The 24,807-nt window shown below is 35.9% G+C and overlaps 1 protein-coding gene across 1 annotated transcript in view; it reads right to left on the bottom strand.

Moving 5' to 3' along the window:
* The window catches only part of LOC118581295 (fibrous sheath-interacting protein 2-like), a 77,158-nt gene extending 56,228 nt beyond the window's left edge, over window positions 1-20,930 (bottom strand). Inside the window, exons 1-9 of the mRNA XM_036183318.1 lie at window positions 20,832-20,930; window positions 20,462-20,587; window positions 17,310-17,471; window positions 15,474-15,563; window positions 14,092-14,231; window positions 12,537-12,678; window positions 11,847-11,957; window positions 8,657-8,780; window positions 6,235-6,321 (exon numbers count right to left, since the gene is read on the bottom strand). Of these exons, the coding sequence (XP_036039211.1) occupies window positions 6,235-6,321; window positions 8,657-8,780; window positions 11,847-11,957; window positions 12,537-12,678; window positions 14,092-14,231; window positions 15,474-15,563; window positions 17,310-17,471; window positions 20,462-20,587; window positions 20,832-20,930 (1,081 nt within the window). The remainder of the gene's footprint in view (window positions 1-6,234; window positions 6,322-8,656; window positions 8,781-11,846; window positions 11,958-12,536; window positions 12,679-14,091; window positions 14,232-15,473; window positions 15,564-17,309; window positions 17,472-20,461; window positions 20,588-20,831) is intronic.
* Window positions 20,931-24,807: the final 3,877 nt, after the last annotated feature.

The following is a 24,807-nucleotide window of genomic DNA, read 5'->3' as shown; positions in this document are numbered from 1 at the left end:
CTTTGGAAAAAGAGGTGTAGGAAGGGAAGTCAAGTCAGGAACCTGAAATGCAGGAACTGAAGCAGAAGCCATGGAGGAGTGCTGCTTATTGGGTTGTTCCTCCTGGCTTGCTCAGTTTGCTTTTATATATACCCCAGGCACCCTAGGATCACCTGCACAGGGATTCACTTCCCACACTTGGCTGGGCTCTTTCACATCAATTACAAATCAAAAAAAAAAAAAAATCTCATAGGTTTGTGTACAGGCTAAAATAATGAGGATATTTTCTCAATTGAAGTTTCCTCTTTTCAATTACTCTAGCTTGTGTTCAGTGGACAAAAAACCAACTAGAACAATGGCTCTGTAGTATGACTTCAAACTCAGTATGATGATACTTTCAGCACTGTTTTTGTTCAGGATTGCTTTGTATATTCAGGGTGTTTTGTGCTTACATTTGAATTTGGGGGATTATTTTATCTATTTCTTTCAAGAATTTCATAATAATTTTGATAAGGATTACATTAAACTTGTAGATTGATTGCGATAGTACAGCCATTTCCACAATATTAATTATGCTTATCCCTAACTTGAGAGGTCTTTCCATTTTCTTGAGTCTTCAATTTCTCCAGTATTTTAAAGTTGTCATTGTAGAGTTCTTTTGTTTTTCTTGATTATGTTGACTCCCAGATATTTAATAAGCTTTTGTGAATGGCATTGTTCTTTTGCTTTCTCAGCATGTTTTATATTATGATAAAGGTATACTAATGATTAGGGAAGGTCTTCTGGAGAAACTATGCTGACCACACATCCTTCTAGATTCTCAAAGGTGCCCAAGGAGTTTGTCGTTAGAGCCTCTTTTTATCTTCTTTTACAAAGAATCACACTGATGACAAATAATGATGATGCTACTTCTTTCTTTACCATTTATATCCTTTTTGTATTCTTATCTTTTCTTATTGCTTTAGCTAAGACTTCAAGCATTATATATATATATATATATATATATATATATATATATATATATGGATTTAGAGTGTAGACACTGTGTCCTTTTCATTATTTTGTGGAAAAGCTTTGAGCTCTGAACTTTAGCATAATGTTAGGTGCAGATTTGTCACACATAACCTTTCTTGTGTTAGGCCTGTTTCTTTATAACTTTTTCAATGAGGGTAGGAGGGATTTTTGTCAAAAATCTTGTTTTTATCTATTAGGTGTTATGATATGTTACATTTATAATAAAAATCATAATGAAACCTATTGTTTTATAATTACTATACACGAGTAAAGAAGACAAAAACAAAACAAAGCAGAAAAATAAATTGGAGTTCATTCAAAGAGGACAGACAAAGGCATAACAACCAAATTGTTATTCTGTTCAATATAGATTCAAACTAAATTGAAAAGTTTTCTGACATTTGATACTGTTGAAAATGCAAACAGTGCTTAATTATTTGATGATATGGAATTATGAATTATTAGTATGTGTGATGTAATAATAGTATTTTATACCATATTTTTAAAATGTTCTCTATTTTTTCAGAATACATATTGAAATACTGATGATGATGTTATAAGTGTAGTGGGCTTCAAAACAATTTGGCAACAGATAAATGCTGAAGCCGTAGTTAAAATGGCTCATGAATTGTTGAAATGGTAGTCATGGCCGCACAAAGCTTCACTGTCACCTTCTCAGTTTCATTTGTATTGGAATTATTTACTAGGAAAAGCTTGAAAATCCTTAAAAACTATAAAAATATCTGCCAAAGGGGGAAAAATCAATGCTGATTTTAAATAGCAATGCACAGAGGACTGTATATAGTATCATATTAGAAATATTATATAAACAGTAATTAAAATATATAGATATTTTGTCAGAATTATGAAAAAATTAACTAGAATATTTTGCCTATGTGTAGGTGTGTGTGTGTGTTGTGTGTACTTGTCCATGATGGTGTACATACATATACATGGTGTGTATTCAAGTGTGTGTACAAGTATGTGGCAGCCTCAGGTCAATGATGAGTGTCTACCTTCATCAGGTTCTACTTTAATCTTAGGAACCAGAGTTTTGTAGTTGGAATCTTAAAAGGTCTTATTAATTAACTCAAACCTGAAGCCAGTTATTGGGGTGAATACTGGAAGATCAGAGAAGCAGAACAAGCCACAGTTTCCTCACCTCGCCAGTTCCTCAGCTGGTCTTGTTTCCTCAGACTGCAAGCTTCTGAGTCCTCATCCAAATGAATCTTAGCTGAACTGTGCTGCTCCAAAGCCTAAAAGCTTAAACAGCCAAAATGCTTAACTAGCCAAATGTTTCTAGTTTCTGGTCTTCATGCCTTATATATCTTTCTACTTTCTGCCGTCACTCCCTGGGATTAAAGGCTGGATTTCTGGCCTTAAAGGCATGGGTCACCATGCTTGGCTGTTTCTAATGTGGCCTTGAACTCAGAGATCCAGAGGTATTTCTGTCTCTGAAATGCTAAGATTAAAGGTGTGTGCTACCATTGCCTAGCCTCATGTTTAATATTGTGGCTGTCTTGTTCTCTGACCCCAGATAAGTTTATTAGCCTGCACAATATTTTTGGGAACACAATTCCACATTTTCCCTGTTTTGTCTAAAATCTAAAAAAAAAAAAAAAAAAAAAAACCCCAAAAACCTCATAATACAAGAAAAATCATATTCAATAAGTATATACAATATACACAGTCAAGAATTATACTAACAATGTCTAGTCCATTAACATTTGATAGATTCAGATGAAAAACTCCATTAATATATAACAATGTCCAGTCTGGTAACATTTGATAAACTCAGGCAAAAAAAATTATTTTCGTTACTTATCCTATTTAAAACAAGTAGTTAGTTTTTAAAAGTGGATTCAAAATTGATCTTTTTTCTTATCTTATTCATATTCTTTTTTCTTTTCATAAAAGTTTCAATAATCTACTTTTTGTCATTTTTATGTCTTTCCCTTTTTCTTTTTAGTGTAGATTCAATCAATGACCTACCCATTTATCCTATTATTTCTTTATCTTTTTGCTCAGGGTAGATTCAGTGGTCTTCCTCATATCTATATTCTCCTTTTTCTTTTTTAAACAAAAACTCTGTTTTGGGGTTAACTGTCAAGTCGTGTATCATTTGTCCAGCTGCTGCCTAACGAGAAAGTGCATGGCTTGTTTCAAGTCCTTGTTCAGGTAGTCTGTCAGGCTGGATAATCTCAGCTAGTCATCTCAAAATTGTCCTGAGTAATTTGTAGTTCAAAGTTGATCTTTCCGTGGTGGTGTTAATCAGATTAATGGCTTTACCATAGTCCAGGTGGAATCATCATTTTGGGATCCTGTCATCTTTTTCTTTCAAAGCCACTGTTAGGCATGATCATGGTTCCCTGTAGATTTTTTTTTTTTTTTTTTTTTTTTTTTTTTTTTTTTTTTTTGGTACCTCCTCTGTGGTTTGGAGTAATCACAGTATGGTAAATGTCTGTCTCTTGGAACCATGAACGTTTTTCCTTAGAAGAGAAAATCTTCCCAGCAACCACCATTTGTCTCGCCAAACTTTTCCAAACTGACCTTTGCCGATGCCCTCTTGTAACACAATGGTCCATGCAATTCTTCTCTGAACAATCAGTAGTAAACCCTTTGTCCCAGGTAGCAGCATCACTGGAGTCACCAACACGGTGAGAAGCAGCCTGCAACTCGGAGCAGCAGTTACTTCCTCCATAGTTCCACCACTGTTTGTGGCTCAGCCCTGGCTGAAGCTTCTCCTTAGCAAGCCTCCTATGCCGCTGGCCTCAACTCAGGATCCTCCTGCCTCTGCCTTCTTCAGTAAATCCAACCAGTGTGCTTCACCACAACTGGCTGAGGGTAGCTCGGGTCTGAGCAGGGGCCCACAAGGCCACAGACAAGCAGCTTTTTCATGAATTCATACCATGAACGTTGGGTGCCAGATGTAGTTGGAATCTTAAAAGGTCTTATTAATTAACTCAAACCTGAGGCCAGTTATTGGGATGAATGCTGGAAGATCAGAGAAGCAGAACAAGCCACAATTTCCTCAGAATTTCTTACTGAACATGGAGTTCATTTATTCATCTGGCCACTGAGGCCCAGGCATCCATTTATCTCTGCTCACCCCCAATCCTAGCACTGAAGTTAGGAACTCGGGACTTTAACATAACTGCTGGGAATCTGAATTCAGATCCTTGTACCTATGTGACAAAACATCATAGACTGAGCCATTTCCTTTGTCCCAGATGGGTTTTTAAAAGTATAAAAACAATCAACTGTCAACCTGGTCTATTTTAAATGAGAGTAATAAATTTCAGGAGTAAAGATAAAGAGATTATTATATTAAAAACAACAGCAGCAGCAAAAAAACTAGGATCATTTGCTGCTAGAAAGGCTAGCATAAATGAGACACTACAGAAGACTGTGGTGAATGAAATGACACCAGAAAAATAATCTAGAAAAATGTATTAAAGGGAAAAGCAATGGTAACAGTCATGGTAAACAATATTTTCCCTTAATAAGATTGCAAAATATATTTCATAATTAAAAGGAAAATTTACCACATTGCCTAATTTGATATTAGATGTATGTAGATGTAGTACATGAGAAAATTCTGAAGAATATCAGGATACAGTAACAAGAATGCTATATTCCCGTGAAGGAGGTACAATAATGACTCACTTGATTATTCTGAAGAAATATAATATTATAACCTAGAGTATCTCTGATAAAACTGCTCAGAAAGCATAATAAAAACAATAGCCAGGCTGTTAACCAACTTGCAAATAGGCATAGTGGCCTGGTGGTTTCTGTTTGTATTAACAGGGCAAGGGGCGCTGAGGCAGAGGGACTGCTAGAAGTTTGAGGCCAAGTTAGATTGCAAGATGAGACTCTGAGAACAACAACCATAACCACAAAAGACATGTTCAAGAGTATTAAAGACAGAAGTACCCAGAGTTAGCTCTGATACTGTTGGTAGAGGGAGAGTAAAATTTCCTTAGGGGCCATGGTAGGTTGCCTAAACTCTAATAGGAGGTTGAGAAAAGCTAACTGGGGATGGGGTGGTGGGCTTTTACAACCTAGATGCTGCCCCACCCCCAGTGACACCCTTTTACAACAAGGCCACACCTACGAACCGTTTGCAAACAGTTGTACTAACTAGGGACCAAGCATTAGAACACATTTGCCTATGGAGGTCACTCTCATTAAAGGCATCACAGAGATGGACAAGCTCAAATTCAGAGGGTCCTGTGACAGATCAGACAGGTGAAGATTAGCAGCATTGTCCTTTTGCCGGGTTTCTGGATTTTGTAGAAAGCAAACATTACACACAGAACAAAAAGCTGGGACTTTGTTTTCTTTAGGTTTTAATTAGTAAGGTTTGTTTCAAGGTTATTCCAAGTTTACACATTAACTGCACCTGGAGAGTTGTTGGTGAAAGAAGTGTCATAGTACTCAGTTTTTTTTTTTTTTTCTCCTTTTTATTTATGATATTTGTGTTTTAATTTTACACAACAGCCATGGGTTCTCCTATCCTCCTCACCTCTCACCCCCCCCCCACCTTCCCCCTAGCCCCTCCCCTCCATTTCCATCTCCTCCAGGGCCAAGACTCCCCTGGGCATTCAATTCAACCTGGTGGATTCAGTACAGGCAGGTCCAGTCCCCTCCTTCCAGGCTGAGCAAAGTGTCCCTGTGTAAGCCCAAGGTTCCAAGCAGCTGGAGGGATTGCTCAGCCATTAAAGGCTAGGCTCACAACCAAAAATATAAGAGTACTCAGTTTTAATGTTTTTCATTTTCATGTTTATCATTAGAGTACTGCTTGTTTGGGGGCTCATGCTATAATCTGCTTAACTTAAATGAAGAACAAAAAGTGACACAGCCTAACAATGATAGAAAGTGATACTTCAATAAATGTTCATTTTATTGTGGAGTCAATGAATTTCGCTTCTGAAATTTTCCTGAGATTTCTAAAATCATTCTGAGAATATAAAGTACACTCAGCCAATTTGTATCTATAATAATAATAAACCCTGCATCTAACTGTTCTTAAGTGAAAGTTCAATGACCATTGCAAAACACTAAATGAGTTATCTAGAGATTAAATTCTGAAAGCAGTACATGGCAGGCAGCCTCAAAAATCAGTAATTATCAGAATATACTAAAGCTTCATGTGCATTGAAGTGAAGGTCACCACCAACTCAGTTTTCTCCAAATTCACTACTTTAAATATTTGATATTTATTAAGTATTCAATTACCTGATGCTCCTTTTAATGATTCCTGGTCACCACCAGGATAAACTACTTTTATATCATCAAACTGCTTCTTTTTCTTCTTTATAGAAGCTTAAAAATGTAATAAGACATATTATTAGTAGTGATAATTGAATTAGCCAAGATCAAATATTCATTTGTGCTCAAGAGGAAATAAGTCCTTGTTAATCTATATTTTGTATTTAGAAGACATAGAGGAGAAGATGGAGAAATGTCAAATGGGAGGAGATAATTATTTCTGAAATATTATGCCTTTAACTTAAAAGATACTTGGAAAGATTTTTTTTTTTGAAAGAAAGAAACCTGCACCATAATCTCCTGGAGCATGTAGTTTCCTTTCTGGAGGAATGTGTACCAGTATGAAGACACTGATGAAGATTTACCAGCCCACAATTACTATGAGATTCATGAATATGACTTAGAGATGAGTAAAAGCAAAAAAGATAGGTGTGTGTATATATATATATATACATATGTTTTCTGCTTGGTAGAAGACATTCCTATAGTGCTAACAATTGTGAAATTGATGTCTTTATTCCTTGGCACTTCAATATTATGGAAATAATATTTGTATACTATTTTCTAAGGAATATATGATGTAACAAGGCTTAAGAGTTCCACTTCAGGTGCTGAACAGATAGATGGGTCTGAAGTTAAGATGACTTGTTGCTCTTGTGGAAGTCCTGGGTTTGGTTCCCAAGGCTCACATAATGCCTCACAACCAACCAGTTCCAGGGGTCTGTTTCCTTCTTCTAACCTCCAGACATACCAGGTATGCACATGGTACGTGTACATGCATACAGGATAAAATACACATACACATAAAATTAAAAATCTAAATGTTTGGAAAAGTTGACAATTCACATCACTTTCCTATTATATGACAAAGAGATACTGGGTTGTACAAAGCTGTTAAAGTGATTTGTAATCTGAAACACAGGGATGACCAAACCTTTAAAGAGTGTAGATACTGAGTGAATTCATCTACCAAACTTATGTAGTAGATTTATATTTCTCAAAATTTTATGACATGCAAAAATAGAAGTTAGTATTATAGCAATTGAAATTATCAGAAATCTGTAACTATATAGAGTATTGCAAGCTTCCAGTGAGTCAAAGAAGAGTGATCATGTAGCTTATAGTTATCAAGAAATACCTGACTGAGTGTAAATTGAGTGTGAAGGATTAGAAAGAAAAAGTGAATAGGTGACAGAAGGCTGAGAAAAAGGACACAGAGAGGCAACAAAAGGAAAACAATCTGTTTAATATTGTCTTATATGACAGAGCTATCAATGAAGCCTTACTATGTGTCAGAATTTTGAAGGTCTTCATAGATGTCGTCTAGTGTATTATGTTCAGTTTTAGAATGGAAAATTGTCTGTGAAATGTTAAATAACTTTCCCGAACTATCAACAGGTATTAAAAGTTACAAAGGAGAAGTTTGAGAAAGAGTTGGACAGTAATAGTCTGGCTCCAGAGCCTGTACACTGTACCAGGAGAGGACAGTTGTCATCCTCAAGCAGATATTGCAACATGAAATCTAGAACTCTAAATGAGTTAATGAGGACTGGATTCCATGTGTGATAGATGCTTGCATACACCATTTAAACTGAATTTCATGGGAAACAGGTTGGGTCAGCAGAAGACAATACCAGAATTTAATAGATGCACAATATGGGTGGAGGGAGGTAAAAGCAGAATCGAATTAAGAGCAGTTAATAAGGTAATAGAGTCACATAAGGAGGATCTGAACTGAAGTGGGATTGAGAAGAAATAAGCCTGATGGCTGTATTCTTTCCCAATAGTATGCATTCCTAAAACTCTTTTAGAATTCTGTGTTAAGCAATAACTAATATAGATAGTTTCACTGTAATATCTTAATGTTTCACATAAAATGCAGCTGATATGAATTAGACTTGGTCAAGTCATGCTGTTACTTTTAAACCTTCTTCCATTCTTTTCCATTTTATTTCTCCCTTCTTTTCTCTACACATTTTTCACTTTATTCATTTAATTTCCCAGGTTCTCTCAATTGTTACTACTTGAAAACATAACAAAACACAATGTTGATGTATATAAACAATTATTTTACATATTAGTTTTAATGTGTTAGTAATAAACTATGTGTTATCTTAAGTACAGGGAAATTGGTACAAAAACTGTAGGGCAATGAAATTTGTCTCTTGAACAAGTTGATAAGATTATTTTAGTTTAGGAGTGTGTGTGTTTGTGTGTGTGTGTGTGTGTGTGTGTGTGTGTGTGTGTGTGTGTGTGTGTTTGAACATGTGATTTTTTTCAACTTGAACAATAATGTGGAAATGGTTAGTTTGGGACCGCAGATAAAGTGAGTAGCAAGATATTACATTACAGCAATCAATGCTTCCTTCTTAGTGCCTTAATTTCTCACATTCATTAGCAGTTCCATTTTGTCCTTTATATTCAAATGCATTTCTTCCCATGTCATCTTTAATGTCAGTGTCCTGCATCTTTTGTAAATGATAAGCCGTATTTTTCTCTAATATTGCTTGTTTCTAAAATATTAAAGAAAATATACTGATTAGTATTAATTTAGCATTTATAAATCCAAAACAAATATTTAAATAATCTAGTATAGTGGAGTATTTAGTAAGGAGTCGATTTCTATTTCTGATCAAATACTTAGGTACAATTTACCTCACTAAATACTTTGGTAGAATTATTAAGGTTTTTGAAATGTAACTTTTCTTTGTGGATCTCCCAGATACTGCTGACTATGGACAAGACAGAAGAGAGATAAATATACAGAGAGAGCTCTAGACATTTTATTTAGCATTCTGTAAGAAAAAGGATTAGTACACATAGAGAAGCACACAAGATAGCATAAAGGAACATCCTCAGGGGTAAGAACAGAGCTTTGCATTTCCATAAAGATGAAAATCATATGTATTTTCTGAAGCCCCAGTATAAAGGCTTCATGAGTCATACTGGCTAGAATACTTAAATGAGCCTTGCTTTAATAATAGGGAATAACTAGTTCAGATAACTAGTAACACAAGACTCAGCTAATAAATCATAAAAAAATATGATTAATCAAATTATTTCCAAAGTTATAACAAGACTGAATACAAGAAGTCAATATATGGCATGAAGTTCAAGATTCTAGGCCTATAAAGATACATGGCAATGTGACCTATAAAAAATATATCATACAATTATAATTAACCTAGGAAAGGCAGAGAAGTTAGACTTCAAGCCGAGAATATCAATGCACCCAGCATAGTTGCATTCTGTATGGATTCAATGATAGAATGTATCTTAAAGGAAGCACTGAAAGGGAAAAGACTCAGATATAGAGACCATTGAATGCAGATAAGGTCCTGGGTAGAGGAAAGCATGGATGTGCATGTGCAGTTGATCTACTTTGCAAACTTGTTGGGATTAAGAATAACCATGGTCGAACTGCGAGGTTGTTTGCTGATAAGAAAAGACACACCCAAAATGTGGACAGTACTAATCCAGGGGCTCGAACCTCAGAATAAATTAATAAAATGAAGGAAGGTGAGCTGAGCACAAACAGTTCCAGACTGTGGATGTAATGGGAGCAGCTGTCATGATCCTGCATTCCTGTTTTCCTAAGATGACAAGTAGACTAGATCCTCTCAAACTGAAAGCCACAATCAACTCTCCCTTTTTTGAATCACTTCTTCTCAGATATTTGACCACAGAAAGAAAAGTAATGAACATGAGATAGAACAGAAATATTTTAAAATTATACCTAAAAAAATTCCAAAGTTGTTACAAATAGTGAACTCAGAGGTTCAATAGAAACCCAAGCAGGAATACAAACAACTGGATGAGATCATGCTACACTGATACCAGATCTAGACAGTGACACCACAAGATCACTCAAACAAACAAACAACCCAAAAAACACAAACAACAACAATAAAAAACCCATGCTAACATTTCTTCTGCAAAATTCTACACAAACTTTTAGCAATTTGTATCAAACTACATGTCATATATATTACAATACAATCTGACCAAATGATTGATTTAATGACCATGAATTCCAGATTTATTGAACATTTAATATTTGATTTATATTATACACTTCCTGATAACCATAAATATCAATTCAACAAAACCATAAAAGAAAATATTCAACAACCTGCCAACATTCCTTCCTGATAAAACTTTTGGCAATCTAGTAATAAAATTTTCTAAACTTGTTGAAATGTGTGTATGAAAGACACAGAACCTCATAGCTAATTCTAGAAAAAGTAAACTTTTACTTTTGAGATGTGTATCAATGAAAGCTGCTATGCCTACTAGTATTCTATTATTAAAGCCTACTGTAATTAACTAATTTTATGTATGTATGTGTGTGCTATCTGTAGGTGTTTACGAAGCTGTTGAAACATTGAACATCAGGTGATATGCAGGTTATACTAAAGATAATCCTACTTATTCATAGGAACAGTGAATCTCAAACAAGACTAAGATGCACTGTGAGAAGCAGAATGGGAACTAAAATACAAACTTCAATTTATGATATTTTTATAGAAAAATAAAATAGACACTTCAATTTCCAATATTTTATGCAGTTTAAGTATAATGATATATTGTAATACAAATCAAACCTTATAAATTTTCTACCTAAGTTTGTCAAGAATAATTTACTCAAAATTTAGAATTTCAGACCTACATTCATTAACATGAAAAATTAGTTAGTGTTTTTTATTAAATGAAGAAGCAACCTACAAAATAATCTGTAATATGTAAAAGTAAAGCCAGGAGAGTGGGCTTGGGTGTTAAGAGCACTTGCAGTGAACTTGGATTCGGTTTCCAGCACATACATGGTGGTACACAACCATATGTAACTCAAGTTACAGGGGATCTGACTGCCTCTTCTGGCCTCTGTACATGTAATGTACAGTACACATATGCTGTTAAACACTCGTATACATAAACTAAAAATAAATATATCTTTTTATAAAAAATGTAAAAGAATGTGCTTGCTTTAGGAGTAAATAAATATTTATAAGAAGATTGTAGGTTGTGTGTATCTATGTGTACTTAGCAATTGGTAAGCTCGTAAAAGGATTCTACAAACTGCTGTTTCTCCTTATAAGGCTTTATATTCTAAATCACAAAGCACAACATATTATTAAACTTAAAGGGAGTAAAACATTTTAAAAAATGAAGGAAAAACAAAGAAATTTTACCAAAAACTTAGAGTTCTCTAGGAGAACATTTTTATAAGAATAAGATTTTTATGGGAATTAAAGCTACTCTTTTGGAGCAATACTTTTGACACTATAAAAATGCGTTAGATAGGACATGTAAAAGTGTGCATATCTGGGTATAGTGGCTATGGCAGTGGGTTCAAGTCCTGTCTGCTCTCAGAAAACTGAAACCTTCATGTCTCTTCGCGCCTGTCAGGAGTTCATGAACAGGCCGTACACTTAGCAACAGCCAGGTTTTTGGTTCTTGAATTTTTAACATTTAGTTTTGCAGAATATATGTGTTTTGAATAACTGGTCACACACATATTTACTCTGAAAAGCCAAACTTCTCTTCCACCATACCCAGAAAGAATTTAAAGCTCCCACTACCTTTCTGTCACTCTCTTCTCTGCTTCTGCGCCTCTGTTCCTCCACCCTCTGCTCTCTCTTAACATCTTCTCCGATCTTCGAGAGCAGCAGCATCTCCTTTGTCTTCCATTCCTAGAAGTACCATGCAGGTGAGAGCGCGTTTTGTTTCTACGGAAGATGTGTTTTGTTTCCACCACCAAGAAAAATCCAGCAAGTCGTGGGCCAAACAGTTACAGGCCAGATATGTGCAAGTCATCAGTGCTTTTTGAGTGGGCTTTTCTTAGGGCCCTCTATTATTAAGAAAGCAGAAATGAGGCCAGGAGGTACTTCAGGGGTGAAGATGCTTGCTGCCAAGCCAGTTAACTTGAGTTCAATTGCCAGATCCCTCATGGAACGAACTGACTGACTCCCATAAGCTGTCCAGACTTCTCCCATTACACTGAGCGATGTACACACATAAGTTAATAATTTTTAATTAAAAATAAAAATTAGCAATGGTTAATTTTACTAAAGGTAACTTAAAAATTATTTCCCATGCACACTCATTCAAATTTAATGAGACATGAAGCCATGCTTTGTAACTTTTTTACAATGACCTTTAAAAACAAAAATTGTTTCATAATGCAGTTATATCTTTCTCTACCATTACAATTATTTACAAATGGAAAAACTACACATTTTTTTCCTCAAAACATTTAATTCGCCTCTTACCTCTTCAATTTTTCTACGAAGATTAAGTTTTTTTCTTGTGTATTCCCGCTGCCGTCGCTCTTCTCTGTCCATGCGGAGCAGGCACTGCTCTTCTGCAATGCGGTCAAGCTGTTCTAATTCTCTACTGATCATATCCAGATACCTGAGTGAGAACAAACATATGATTGCAGGTGAATTGGGAGCTTTATCATCATACCCCAAGTCAAGCCCTGCCTGGCTTGTCATGAGAATTTTCATAGGGGTTTTGTATTTTGAGGTGTTTTATCAGTTCCATTCATGATTCAGATCAGACATACTCATAATGTCTGGCTCATTTTTAACTCTTCGTTTTGCATGCATATTTATTATCAGGGTAAAAGAAAGAGTGGGATGGGGAACAAATCGATTCAGGGTTTTACACAGTGAATTTAGAATCTAGACTTACAAACACAACAGAAAACAAGCAAGGCTTCAAATGCATTCACTGATAGAATGTTTTCAGAACAGTGAGCACTAAGCTCCTGGTAGCAATACAAATCCCCACAGCAGTGTGTCTTATGGCACTGCTGGGAAAGAAACCTGCACAATATCAAAGTCTCGTAACATAAAAGATGCACTCTTAGTAAAGGGAAGAGTGGAACATTGTTTTGCTTTCAGAAAGATAAAATTGGTAATGTAATGCTAATTAATGATTATGAATGAGAAATAGCTGAATAAATTTGCAGTTATTTTAGAACGTTTATGTTTTCTTCAGATATACTAAAACTTTGTTATTATTTGGACAGATTTCTTCAAATTTAATGCTGTCAGTCTTTAAAGGGTGATTATAAAAAGTTGCTTTTCTTTTTAGCTGCTGCTGAAATAATTTCTCTTATAGAATGGCTCTGAGAACTAGTGTTTCCTCCAGCTCTTACTTCATTACCTCATGGGTTCCCAGAAAACTCAACTGCCCTGGAAGAAGTTTCCACTCACAGTTGTAGGACCAAGATTCCTATCTCTTTGGTTTCCCTTCCTTTCTCTCTCCACTCAGGAATGAAAGGGGAGGGAGTTAAACATTATTTACTGGTTAAGAAAATGAAAGTCCTGCTTACAATGATTTTTAATATAATTCATTTCACACACACATATGCTGTGGATATCGCTCTGTGTAAATAAAGTTCTGATTGGCCAGTGGCCAGGCAGGAAGTATAGGCGGGACAAGAGAGAAGAGAATTCTGGGAAGTAGAAGGCTGGGGAGAGACACCGCCAGCCTCCACCATGAAAAGCAACATGTAAAGACACTGGTAAGCCACAAGCCATGTGGCAAAGTATAGACTAACAGAAATGGGTTAATTTAAGATAGAAAAGGTAGATAACAAGCAGCCTGCCATGGCCATACAGTTTGTAAGCAATATAAGTTTTTGTGTGCTTTCTTGGTTGGGTCTGAGCGAATGTGGGACTGGCGGGTAAGAGAGATTTGTCCTGACTATGGGCCAGGCAGGAAAACTCTAACTACACACATACACACACACACACATATACACACACACACACACACACACACACACACACAATTATGCTCTAACATCAGGCTCACCTGTGTCTTAACAAACTTTCTTGGTCCTTGATAGACTGTGTGTTGTCTTGTAACAACCAGTTCTGGAACCGTGTGACATCAGAACAGTGAGGATACTGGCTGGTTTCTTGCAGTTTATGTAGCTGTTTTGTAATCAATTGCTATTTTTTAAATAAAGAATGCCAGAAATATATAATTCTTTTACATTCCCAAAAATATAATCATTAAAATTCCTATATTTTATAAATGGTAAATTGTTTAAGTGCATTTCATTCTATTTTGAATCCATTTCAAATGTGGAAAAAGAACTATAATAAGACTTTTACTCTCTAAAAATGAGAGACAAATGTTTTAATTGTTCATCAATACTACATTATCTGTCTGCCTATTTTTCTATTTATTTTTGGTTTTTATGATGCAAGGTCTCACAACATATAACCCAGGCTAGCCTTGAACTCACAGTTCTGGGATTTCAAGTGTGTACAGATCTTAGACATTCTATTTCTTCTCTACTATTCTCACTTGGTAATAAAAATTGGGAATACATACTTGCCTCATTTTGAGCTTCCTTGACTCTTAAGAAAAATATGAATCCAGTTTTACATATCACACACACACACACACACACACACACACACAGAGAGAGAAAGAGAGTGAGAGAGAGAGAGAGAGAGAGAGAGAGAGAGAGAGAGAGAGAGAGAGATGCATGTTATACACAACTTGGATTCAAGACTAAAAGAAACAAGCATAATCTAAGAATTCTCATTTTTGTGCATAAATATAGAGTATGTATGCAGATATAAACACACAGTCTACCTGGTTCTTCACTGTTATATAGGATATTACAAATGTAACAAAGGAAATCAGCTGTTCCTAAGACTGTTTTGGTTTTAGTTTTGGAATGTTTCTAGTACTACAGGCAGCTTCTAGTGCTAGTGAAGGCCTTATGTAGCTTATCTGACCTACTAAATTTTTGGTTTACTGAATTGCTTACTAAATTAGCAGTTAAATATAAATAATAATATTAGTGTACTGATGATATGATCTAATCCCTTTTCTCTTATTGGGCTAATGTTGCAACTTCCAAATATTATTCATTTCTGCTCCAAATTTCACATAGAGTATCAGCAATTAGACTTCAAAATATAAGACAATATCACTCTCACACACACAGAAACTTTTTTTTTTTTTTTTTTTTTTTTGGTTTTTCGAGACAGGGTTTCTCTGTGTAGCTTTGCACCTTTCCTGGAACTCGCTTTGTAGACCAGGCTGGCCTTGAACTCACAGAGATTCGCCTGTCTCTGCCTCCCAAGTGCTGGGATTAAAGGTGTGCGCCACCACCGCCCAGTGAAAAAAACCTTTTATATTCTATTTAAACCAATAATTTTAAAGGCACAGCTTACCTGTTCTCTTATATAGTTTCTTTCAAAGTCTATTTTTAAGTTTGTAAGATATTGCCTGTATTTATTCAGTTCCCTCAAGCTACATACAATCTAAAAATAAAACAAAAAATGAATAAATATTTTAAATGTATAAAGACTGAAAATCATAACAGTCGCTTATTGGAGGAAAAAAGAACAATGACAATTTTAATGACATGGTATGAAGAGTGAAAAATTATTAACAATTTGATAGGTGATACCTTTACATTTGTAAGCAAGAAATTTCTATCTAGAAATAAAAGTTTCTTCTTATTATATTATAATAAGGAATTAATTATCCATGTATAACTGAAGTTATTAGAATAATAATTCTAATTAATTATAATTAGAGTATGATTGTAAATACAATGTTCAAATGCAATAAGAATATCATCTCAGGATGCTAACAAACTACATTTCCTACATTTCTATTTCAATTTTTTAAAATATAAATCACAAACAATAAAATAGAACCCTTACAGACAGAGAACTATGATTCAGCTGGGAACATCAATATACCTTTGCCTATTCAAAAGAGTTGACAATAATTTTTGTTATGGAAATAATCACATGTGGAAGCACTCATTTCTGATCTCTGAGTTAATGGAAAAAAAAGAAGATACCAGTAAGCCACGAGCCACGTGGCAAGTTGTAGATAAATAGAAATGAGTTAATTTAAGATACAAGAACAGATAGCAAGTAGCCTGCTACATCCATACAGTTTATAAATAATATAAGCATCCAAGTGATTATTTTATAAGTGAGCTTCGGGACTGCGGGGGCTTGGTGGGACCTGGAAAGAAACACTTCAGCTACAATAACTAATTATGATATAAAAAGAATTGTGGGTAAGCTTTCAAACTTTGCTGATGATTGTTTTAAGTTCAAATATGCAAGATATATAAGATAAATGGTATTCTAACTTCATTGGAATTTTATACTTGCTTAACAAACCAAAAACCTAAATGACCTAAAGCATGTTCACTATGCACAAAGGTCTCCAGTGACTTTGAACACTCACTTCTGGTAGAGTAAATGAGCAAATACTTTAGACTTTGTAAATTCTAAGTTTTCTGAGGTAACTACACATTTGTACAAAAAAGCATTGAAAAAGAAGCAGAGGACAATATGTGAATGAATAAGCAGAGATATATTTCGATAAAACATTACCTACAAAAAAAAAAAAAAAAAAAAAAAAAACTGATCAAGAAGTATCCTATTGCAATAATGTTAATAGTTCCCCTACAGAAAGACAATTCCTGCAAAGACACTGCACCTGTCAAGGCTGACCTACTAGGACTTTGGTGATGTGGAAAGGATGGAGTGTCGCAGATCTACAGCCCAAGTATAATTGATCCTAAGGTAGAGAGACATTCCTTGCCCACCTGTATTGTAACTAACAGATTAAAAACCCCTTTTAATCTTTTAACAAAACCCTATTGTCTACTCATCAAAGGGCTAAGAATGCTGTTAACAGCATCCAATGCATACAGCTGGGACTTCTTTGCTTGGCTATAACCCCTTCTCTGATGTTTCCACCAACTTATTTTAAAGGTCTCTTATGATTTTCTTTGTTTAGTTTTATAAAACTTCATGATGTTACTTCCACATTAGATCATGGAATTTGGGGTAGCCTAAGTCGGTGTTCCAGAGCAATGGACACTCATTTTTGACTCTAGAAGAAAGTATTTCTTATTCTTTTAGGAGAGCAATGTTTTTGCATCAAGGAACTGGTTTCCCCCTTAGGGTAGAGAATGAACACAAAATAATCTAAGTTTTCACTGATTGAAAAAAAAAAAAAAGCAACCGTCAACTCACTTTGTTATTGCTGGTGATGTAGCCACCTTTCTTTAGCCTTCTCAGAATATATTTGCGCTTATAGTATGTTCTTAAATGTGGATCATGGAGACTTTTATATTGGCTTTCCAAAAGTTGACAGTAAGGATCATTCATGTTAAAATCATAGGAAGGTTGAAAAAGCTGCATACACAGATATTAAATATTACAAATATAAATTAATTTATTTTCACTTTTAATTAACTTGCTGACATGACTGAAAATTCAAACATGCACTTTAAATTTGAACTAGGAATAAGCAAGCAACAGGAGGATTTACTCAGGTAAGTTTCTCTTCTTCCCCTCACCCACGTCAAGTAATTTAAAGAGTCAGCCCCACTCAATCAGTTCTTTCCTTGATGTGTCACCTTATGAACATGAGAGAAGGGAAAGAGAAACAGAGAGAAGGGAAAGAATGGGAATAGTGAATGATTTGCTTTAAGAAATAAAACCAATGCTTGGATGCTGTCTTTTCTTTCTCTCCTTATATCAAGACACTATACACAAAAGGAAAAAGGATAATATTAATTACTCTGTTTCAATCATCTGAAAGTGAAGAAAAATAATGGAAAATATTTTACCAAGATTAAATGGAAATAATGCATGAAAACAGTGTAGAACTTAGATGCTAAATACTAAGGATAAAGAATCATAGTGACTTGGGACTTTTAACAAACCCAGACCACTTTGAGTATTATAGTCATAAAGAAAATCAATGTCTATGTTATGTAATTCCACATACTGAAATATTAATTTTAAGGCATATTTACAGAGAATGTTTTTTCCTGTCCTATGTTAACAGCAAACCCAACCTCATACAATAAATGTTAACATATAAACATAATTTTACCATATAAGTATAATATTATCATATAAATAGCGTAATGAACTTACCCATGTAAAAGAATGAATGGAAAGATAGCCAACTAATGTCATTCCCTATTATTTTTTTACTATGAAGGAGACACCTAAGTTATTTAATCTCATTTATTAACTAAAACATTATCAGAGTAAGGTTTTGGTGTGAGTTCTCAGTTACTTTTTCAAAGGGAGACTAATAATAATAACTTGAACAAGTACTTCTGAAGATGAAGAGGTAACTGAAAGTAGAATGTGTAAAAATGAACTAATGTTTTCTTTGTATTCTTTCAGCTTTAATGCTTACTAATACAGTGCCAACTCAGAGCCCAGATGATGATGTTGGAGTATGTGGGGGGAGCAGGAAAAACAGAGGTCATGTGCCCTTGTTTGTAGGCTTCTAATTCAATTCACAGTACCACACAATATTATGTACCAATCCAAAGGGTCCTGAAGGCACCAGATTGTGATCTTTGTTAATTTTACAAGTTCAGTTCACTTCTTGATTCCTGGAGAATCAGGTGGAGTAGGGGTCTAAAAAGAACTAGAAGGCAGAAGGCAAAAAGGAAAGCCTAAGGGAGCATGATAGCAGAGTAGGTCTTCCTTTGTGTAAAACACTTAACATTTTGTTAAGTCACTGAGGTCTTAATGCCACCATTTCAATACCTTTCAAAAGGTCTAATCAGAAAAGTGGATTGAATGACTACCAAAGCTTCCCAGAGAACACAAGTTCCCCTGTAGTTTAATTTAGTGATAATTGGACCAGATAAGAGGTACACATCATTATGGGAAATATACATCAAGGAAGGAATTGATTGTCTCTCTTAGATGAAATTTGGCTGTCAAGTCTTTTTAGATGTTGACATTTAGCAATGACAAACACATTTTTCAATATTAATTTGAGTACCCACTTAACAAAGACATAATAAATAAGTCTTCTTCAGAATTATTTAGTCAAGAACTGGAGGAGGTTAGGGATGGGACAAAAATCTAAGCATTTAAGGGAAGTAGACAGTATCATAGATTTTAATACAAATGATGAGTGTAATCATTCAACCTAAAGAAATGTGAATTCTAAGCAAAAATACATTGGTGATCCTCTAGAATGACTCAGATTAACAAATTAAAAAGAAAGAAGAGTAAGTTTGGAGGAAAATTGAACAAAAATAATGAGTGATGGTTGTTCGTTTGCATGTGTTTAAAACATGTCATCTGGAAGAATTCATTCTGAAGCTATGAAGGAAGGAAGAGGGCTAAGCTGACCATGGAGTTTCATCATCATAGAAGCAGGGCATTTTTCTATCTACAAGAATTATAATACTAAACATGAAAAATAATTTCAGATCTATTTTTATCTTACTGCATGAGATAGCATTTGATTCAAAAGAAAAACAAATCACGTCTTTCATTGAGATTTTAGCACCAGTTAGTTTTGATTAAAATCCTAGTACTAATTAATAGCAAAAAGTAATAACCTTTAAATCAAATGTTTCTAAGAAAAAACCTAATACATATGCATATAAAGGGCTTATAATTAAATGTTAATATTTTGCTATGTAATATAATTAAAATAGGGCTGAGGATCTAAATCCTTTTGATCATGATTCTATAAAGCCATGTTGGATGAAATTGCTTTGTTTACAATCTAAACAATGCCTGTGGTATGATGTCTGACTGTTAGTACACATTCTCCTAATATATTCTGTATTGTCTAACAGCAAGGAGAGTACAGCATTGTAATCGTTCTGCCCAGATTAGGACCCCCAAAGAGACCACCGGAGACCATAGATGTCCAGATGCAATAGCAAGGTTTATTTCTTACACAAGCTAGCAGGGAGCCCTTTTCTGCAGCGCCAGGCTAATCGAGGCACGGAGGAGAGTTCCTCTTTCTTGGGGAGGTTAGTTTTTGAAGGCAAAAAGCACAAAATTTTTCTGAGAGGAGGGGGTTAGTATGGATCCACCCTTGATTGGTTCAGTTTTCCCGAGCTTAGACTTTATCTTAGTTTGTCTGTTTGCTCTGTTAGGAGTTTTACAGCCCATCTCCAAAATCTGGTCATGTTATCTCAGGGAAGGGGGCGTCTCGTGGTTAGTGACCACCAGACAGTCTGACTTTGTACTTTTCAAACTTCTGACTTCACCCAGTCTGAGAATGGGGAACTGACTCATTTCTGGCTATTTTAAGATGTCCCTTTCCTCAGCTCTTTGGGCCTTAGGGGGAACTGGGGTGAGGGTCTCTCAGTAATGTAAGACAATGTAATTACAAAAACTTGCCTTACCTTTTCACCGATATTCGTCATAAAATAAACAGTATCAGTTCCTGGGATCACCGGCAGCTTGACTCCAAGAGGAAGATCTAGTAGCTGAGCGGCTCCCAGCCCTGGAATTCGGGCTTTGTGTGCCCCCTGTGAAACAGAATCAGATAACTTGTCTTTTCTTTCAGTAATAGTCTTTTGCTTTGGCCCATCTCCTCCCACGAGGATAGAAATCCAAGAGTCAAAGGTTAAGGTCTAGCCAGCCTAGGACACCCTGCTGTAGCCAGACAGGAGCTGGTGAGATGATTCCGGTTCCCAGGGCCGAGGCCCACAATGGCTACCCCCAGGCCCGAGACGGAGGACATCCACACTGGCCTGAGGCCACTCCACTTACATCTCCGCATTGCTGACTGCTCTCAGCCAGGCTGCCCGAGGCTGCTTTGTTGGCAGCCAGTTTGGCGGTCTTGGAGCAGGCGCTGAGGTACTGCTCCATGACGGCCTGAGCCTCCGTCCTCCCTTGACGCTTCCTGGCTTCCTTTACCGCAGTCCCTCAGTTCCGAATGACCGGTGCCAGCCCCTGCGGCCCCACGAGCTTAAGTTCCACGTGGAACTGTGGAGGCCACGCAGGAAATCGAGTGCCTCAGATTGGGAAATTCGTTCCCAGGGAAGCAAATTGTGACGACCTCGATCGAAAGTCTGGTTCTCTTGGAAGCTGTCACCTCACAGGCAATCCAAACAAACCAAGAAAAAAGGTAAAATTGTGCTGGGTGGGAGGCTGAGAGAATAGATCCAAGAGGCAGCTAGTTTCTTCTTCACCAAAACAAAACAAACAAACAAACAAACAAAAAACTATAAGCGCTTCCACACACACCTAGTGTCTAAGGCCTGGCTATGTATCCATCTTCTGCAATGGAAACACTGTAACCGAGCTCTCATAACTTTCCACATCAGACCCACATCCAACAAAAAATCCTGCTCCATTCTCCTCTCTAGTCTTCCCTTTTCCTTAGTATCTCTCCTGCCCTTTCTGTGTCCTTTACTTTATCCTGTTTTCTCTTGTTCTCAACCATCTAACCCAATTTTGTAAAGTTCTCAGCTCCTTTGAGCCAGTCATGATTGGTCAGGGTAGAACACAAATGTATAAAATATGGCGCTTGTCTTTGGGCAGTTGTATGGAAAAAAGTAGGTTCTAGGCGGTTATCTGACTGGTCAAGAACTAGGACTTTGTTTCAAAGGATCCTTGATTCCATTGGTACTCTTTCTGGACCATTTAAGACTATTAATTCTGTATACTAAATACCTCCTTAAATTTATAACTACCTTGTCAATAGCTTACTTTTTATTTTCAAATATTAAGGATGTGATAATCTGAAAAGTGACATCCCTCCAAATGTGAGAATAGAAATTACTATTGGATATCATTTAATTGAATTATTTTATAAATAAAGATGCAGAAAGAATGAGTAAAATGGGATTACTTTCAAAATTACAAATTACAATAGCTAATGGGGGAGACAATGCCCTCGCTAGACATTTTCTGTCAACAAGTAAAAGTTCTACTGCCAGGAATAGGTTACATTTTGTGGAATTGTTGGACAAAATGGTCCCATGAGATCCCAAAATATCACAGGCTGTTGTCAAGGTAATTGATTGCTTTCTACAAACTGGTTGTAACACCCTACTGCTCATGACAACATCTAATCATTGAACATGAAGAAATAGATCTGGTGTCTAACTATAAGCTTCATTCTACTGACCAGATTCTATGGTGCTGGAAGGCACTCTGCACACCATTAGAGGGGAAACATAAACACAAATATTACTTAGTTACAAACTCTGCTACTATAACAGCAACCTGTCTACAAGATCACTGCAAATACACTGGTGGAACAGTGGCACAAAAGTTACAGGAGTAATCAGCCACTTTTTTATTGGTTGTAGGGCCTACTCTAGGTGACGGAACCCAAACCTGACACTGCTAAAGTGGCCAAAAATCTAAGGCTAGATAGGTCATGTGCCTTAGTGGACAGCCTACTACCATTATTGTGCTAGAAGAGCATAGCAGTAAAATGATTCCTAATGATACATTGCTAAGCCACAGATCAGTGTCTTACTCAACACTCATCAGTGAAGCTTCTTCTTGCAGTAAATGATAATACAGAAACTCACAACTGTATTATCACTGTACAGAGAGTGAAAGACTTTAGATCACTCAGTGCTAAATGGAATGTGTGCATCAGACGTCTCCCCTGAAGGCGTAGGGATCTGTCTGAAGAGGAGTTGATAAGATTGTAAGAACCTGAGGGGTTGAATAACTCCAAGAAACAGTGTCTTCCAGACTCAACTACTGACAAACACATGAACTCAAAAAGACTGTGCAAGCACAAGGCCTGTACAAGTTTAAGCAAGATTGGAGCCTCAGCTCTGAGACGGGTATATCAACTATACTCCAGGGATGCCTCTTGCCCAGGAGTAGCTGACCAACTCAAAATGAACTCCACAGTTTCATTCTTTTTAAGATTTTTGTTTGCTTTTTTTTGGCTTTTTTTTTTTTTTTTTTTTTTTTTTTTTGTCTTACTGGCTTGTTGAATGTTTTGATTTTTTTGTTTTTGTGTATTTTGTATTAATTAGCCTTAGAGATAGAGAGAACATAAAGTTGGGTGGATAGGAAGATAGGGAGGACCTGAGAGGAGCTTGGAGAGAGGAATACATGATTAAGTTAAATTATAAGAAAAAATAAAAACAAAAAATCATAATAGTGTTTAAAGTTAGAACTCAAACCAAGTGGTAGTGGATCACGCCTTTAATCCCAGCACTTAGGAGGCAGAGCCAGGCAGATCTCTCTGAGTTCGAGGCCCGCCTGGGCTACAGAGTGAGTTCCAGGAAAGAAGCAAAGCTATACAGAGAAACCCTGTCTCAAAAAACAAAACAAAAACAACAAAAAACAAAAACAAACAAACAAGTTCTAATTCGAATCAAATTTTCATAGAGCATGTTATCATACAAACTACCTAATAATTCACATTTATTCTTATTAGACTGAAATGAGTATTAAGTTCACAGGGTTTTTGTTGTTCTTTTCTTTTCAAAACCATATCATATTACATGTAACTACCACAGAAATAGGGTGGTGCTTTTCAATATTTTCAAAGAATAAACATTCATTTAATGAATTTAAATAAACTGGCTCTAATTGTAGTTTTGTAATTTCCTTACTTTTTAATCTTCATATGTAGATGTAATTCTGAACGGTTTTATTAAATAAGAAACACAGAGCCAAAGGCAGAGTTAAAGCCCCAGAGGTCAGAGAGCAGTAGCTAAGAGCTGAGACCAAGACCATCTTCTTATCCCTTGCTGCCACTGCCATCCTTCCCCTGAGAAATAGACCTACTTCCTGTGTGTATGTCTTTTTATTAACTTTCTGTTCTGCCTTCTCATTGGTTGTAAACCCAACCACATGACCTCCTCCTCACTACCTGTCTATACCAACCTCCTGGTCTCTATGGTTGGTATTAAGATTAAAGGTGTGTATCTCCATGGTGGCTGTATCCTTGAACACACAGAGATCTGCCTGTCATGTGATCAGGATTAAGGGTGTGCTACCACTGCCAGACTTATGCTAAATGGCTTGTTATTAGCTCTGACCCCTAGGCACTTTTATTTATTAACAAACAAATAAAATCACATTTCAGCACAAATAAAATATCACCATTCATAATAGTGAGTTAAAAGAAATTTATTTTATGTTAACATGGAATAATTGTCACTGATTCCTGTATGTGCACAGAACAAGTGCCAATCAAAATATTACTACATCCTTATCATCTCCTGCCAGCTGGCTGTTTATATTAACATTGCAGGGGATCACAGTGCTATTTAAGGTACCTGCTTGTCACTTAGGGCTTGATTTTATGTTGCTGCTAATATTTTCATGTATTAGTGAACAGTCAGAGAAAAGCTTGATCTTTAGTGTGTCTTCACAAACAAAGAAGTTGAGAATAAAGTGCATCTTTGGAGACATTCTGTAAGAAATAAAATAACCTACCTTCTCTCTATCATCTTTTCCTTGCTGCGTCTTCTCTATGCAAAAATGCCTTATCGGCTATCAACTGCTCAAGCTATTGTGTTCCTACTTGTGTGCATTTGTCACACTCTTTCCAATCTCTTTCTTGAAACTTCTTCTCAATTGTGATGTTTTAGATATAGTTCCTCAGTTTGGGCTAGATTTATGTCAACTTGACACAGGCTAGAACTATTTGGGAAGAGAGAATCTTCAAATTAGAAAATGACCCACGGCCTTTGCATCAGCTTCTGTCTCCATATTCCTGTCATGTTGGCCTTCCTGTCTTGGCTTTCCTCAGTGAAATGTG

The sequence above is a fragment of the Onychomys torridus genome, chromosome 4 (genome assembly GCF_903995425.1).
Source record: "Onychomys torridus chromosome 4, mOncTor1.1, whole genome shotgun sequence".
NCBI lineage: Eukaryota > Metazoa > Chordata > Mammalia > Rodentia > Cricetidae > Onychomys > Onychomys torridus.
This window is presented reverse-complemented; position numbering and strand designations above follow the sequence as displayed.